This window comes from Corylus avellana, chromosome ca1 (assembly GCF_901000735.1).
Source record: "Corylus avellana chromosome ca1, CavTom2PMs-1.0".
Classification (NCBI taxonomy): domain Eukaryota; kingdom Viridiplantae; phylum Streptophyta; class Magnoliopsida; order Fagales; family Betulaceae; genus Corylus; species Corylus avellana.
Window position 1 is genome coordinate 22534076 of NC_081541.1, and position 2840 is coordinate 22536915.

The window sequence follows — 2840 nt, forward strand, 5'->3', positions numbered from 1 at the left end:
ATAGGATGAATAATCAAGGAAAAGTTCAGGTGCTTCTCTCTCTCTCTCTCTTTCTCTCTCATTTTTGTTTTTTTTTTTTTCGGATTTTGTTTAATTTCTTGGTTTTCCAAGATCACATGGAGCAGTTGCAACAACTACCGAAGCAATTCTGTTCCTTTTTTATTAGTTGATTAATAAAAAAGGAACAGAATTAGTTGATTAATTATACTTGTCAAATAATGAATCAACTAATTCTCAAGCACTTAGTAGTAAGGTAAACTGCTGGAAGTTAATTAGTTGATTAATTATTGATAAGTAAAATTAAATAGAAAGCCTTCAGCTTACGTAACAATTATCTCCTAGAATTCAATACTCCTACACCACTCAACCCCATTCAAGGAACCACGCCTAAAATCCTCTTCAATGTTTTTGTCCATATCACAACACAAAATATACAAAATATTTATGTTTTTTTTTCAAGGAAAATCCGACCCCATTTTCCTTCCTTCACCCAATCAACGCCAAGTACACATTATAAATATGAGTGCTCCCCCCCTATTATTCTTGAGTAAAGAGCAAAACAGAACAATGGTGTCTGTGTCTCTAAGCTTTTCCTTGTTTCCGCTATTTTTCCTTGTGCTCTCAGCTTCTTCCTCCGCAGATTCATCTTTTTTAATTCTTCAAGGAAAATTCATCCAATGCCTCTCCCTTCATTCAAATATTTCCATTCCAATAGCCACCGCTTTTGTCACCCCAAACAATTCTTCCTTTGCAAGTGTTCTTGAATCCTCTGCACAAAACCTCAGGTACTTGCTCCCTTCGGTGCCAAAGCCCAACTTCATCTTCTTGCCGGTGCATGAATCCCACGTTCAAGCTGCGGTGATCTGTTCCAAGGAGCTCCAAATACATCTCAGAGTCCGCAGCGGAGGCCACGACTACGAGGCCCTCTCTTATGTCTCCCTAATCGAGACGCCTTTCTTCATTCTTGACCTGGCAAAGCTTAGATCCATAAATGTCGATGTAAAAGATAATAGCGCATGGATTCAGGCCGGTGCCACTATCGGCGAAGTTTACTATAGAATTGCTGAGAAAAGCAACACTCGCGGCTTCCCGGCCGGCCTTTGCACAAGCTTAGGCGTCGGAGGGCACATTACCGGAGGTGCATACGGTTCCATGATGAGAAAATATGGCCTTGGTGCTGACAATGTCTTAGATGCCCGGATTGTTGATGTTAATGGCAGAATTCTTGACCGGAAAGCCATGGGGAAAGATCTTTTTTGGGCTATTAGAGGTGGGGGAGGAGCAAATTTTGGAATCATTCTTTGGTGGAAGATAAAGCTGGTTCCTGTTCCCCCAACCGTCACAGTTTTCACTGTTACTAAAACCTTAGAACAAGACGCAACAAAGATCCTCCATAAATGGGAACAAGTTGCCAGTAATCTTGATGAGAATCTGTTCATCAGAGTCATCATTCAATTGGCCAGTGCTGGTGGGAAAGGTGGAAGAACAGTGACAACTTCTTACAATGCTCTGTTTCTTGGTGGTGCTGATGCTCTGCTCCAAGTTATGAAAAAAAGCTTCCCGGAGATGGGTTTGACACGAAAAGATTGTACAGAAACGAGCTGGATTAAATCCGTGCTCTATATTGCAGGGTTCCCAAGTGGAACACCCCCAGAAGTTCTGCTACAAGGGAAGTCCACATTCAAGAACTATTTCAAAGCAAAATCAGATTTTGTGAAAGAACCCATACCAGAGGCTGCGCTTGAGGGGCTCTGGAAAAGGTTACTGCTAGAAAATAGCCCTTTGATGATATGGACTCCATATGGGGGGATGATGAGCAAGATTTCAGAGTCGGCAATTCCTTTTCCTCACAGAAACGGAACCTTGTTCAAAATCCAGTACCTTTCCTTGTGGCAGGATCCTAAGGAGAAGGCAATGCCGCATATGGAGTGGATTAGGAGGCTTTACAATTACATGGCTCCTCATGTTTCGACGCTTCCAAGGCGTGCATATGTGAATTACAAGGATCTCGATTTGGGGGTGAACCTGGACAAGGAGGGCAGCTTCATAGAGGCAAGAAGTTGGGGCAGCAAGTACTTCAAGGACAACTTCAACAGATTGGTAAGAGTGAAGACTAAAGTTGATCCAGATAACTTCTTCAGGCATGAACAGAGCATCCCACCTCTTCCACACGTACTGTGAAAAGGCTACATCTTCTTATTAATAAAATTGAAGAATAACCATAACTGGGTGGCGGGTGGCCAGACCATCCTTACTGTGCTATAGAAGTTAGAGATGCAATCCTAAAAGGAAAATTACAAAATTAGTCTTTATTTCTTAGAAGAGCGTATTATGGTTAATATGTTATATGGGTATTTTGGTCTTTGTATTCAATATTAAACATGGTATCAAAGCTATAACTATTGATGGCATCATATTACTCTCTACCCACCCTGCTTCTTCCTCCCTTCTTTATTATTATTATTTTTTTCTCTCTGCTTTTCCCCTCTCTGTGTGTTTATCTACAGATCGTGGAATTTTGAGAAGTGGGCTTCAGCCCACGAATCGTGATTGAGGATAGATGGTGGCTGGCGTGTTCCGTGGTGGTTGGCCCGCGTGTTCTATGGTGGTTGGTGACGTATACAGTTGCCGGCGTGTTATAGTGATCATCGGAGAATCTGGTTTGCTTCGGCAACAACTGAGTTGATGTTGAATAGCTACTTTGTGGTCGTTGCTGTTGGTGTCGCTAGTGAGGTATGTCGGACACCAGCGTGTTTCTGGTGAGGTATTGGGGATGATGGTCTCTGTTTGGTTACTAGTGGTGTTTCTTATTTAACTGGGATCAAGATATCCTATCCCAG

General features: G+C 42.2%; 1 protein-coding gene across 1 annotated transcript; it reads left to right on the forward strand.

The window, feature by feature from the left end:
- Window positions 1–560: 560 nt before the first annotated feature.
- Window positions 561–2404, forward strand: LOC132189812 (berberine bridge enzyme-like 15). Its single transcript, XM_059604609.1, has one exon. It carries the CDS (start codon window positions 568–570, stop codon window positions 2179–2181), a length of 1614 nt encoding a protein of 537 aa, XP_059460592.1. The 5' UTR covers window positions 561–567; the 3' UTR covers window positions 2182–2404.
- The last annotated feature ends 436 nt before the right edge of the window (window positions 2405–2840 follow it).

Excerpts from the sequence above, each read along its gene's own strand:
- LOC132189812 (XM_059604609.1), top strand. The coding sequence starts at position 568 with ATGGTGTCTGTGTCTCTAAGCTTTTCCTTGTTTCCGCTATTTTTCCTT.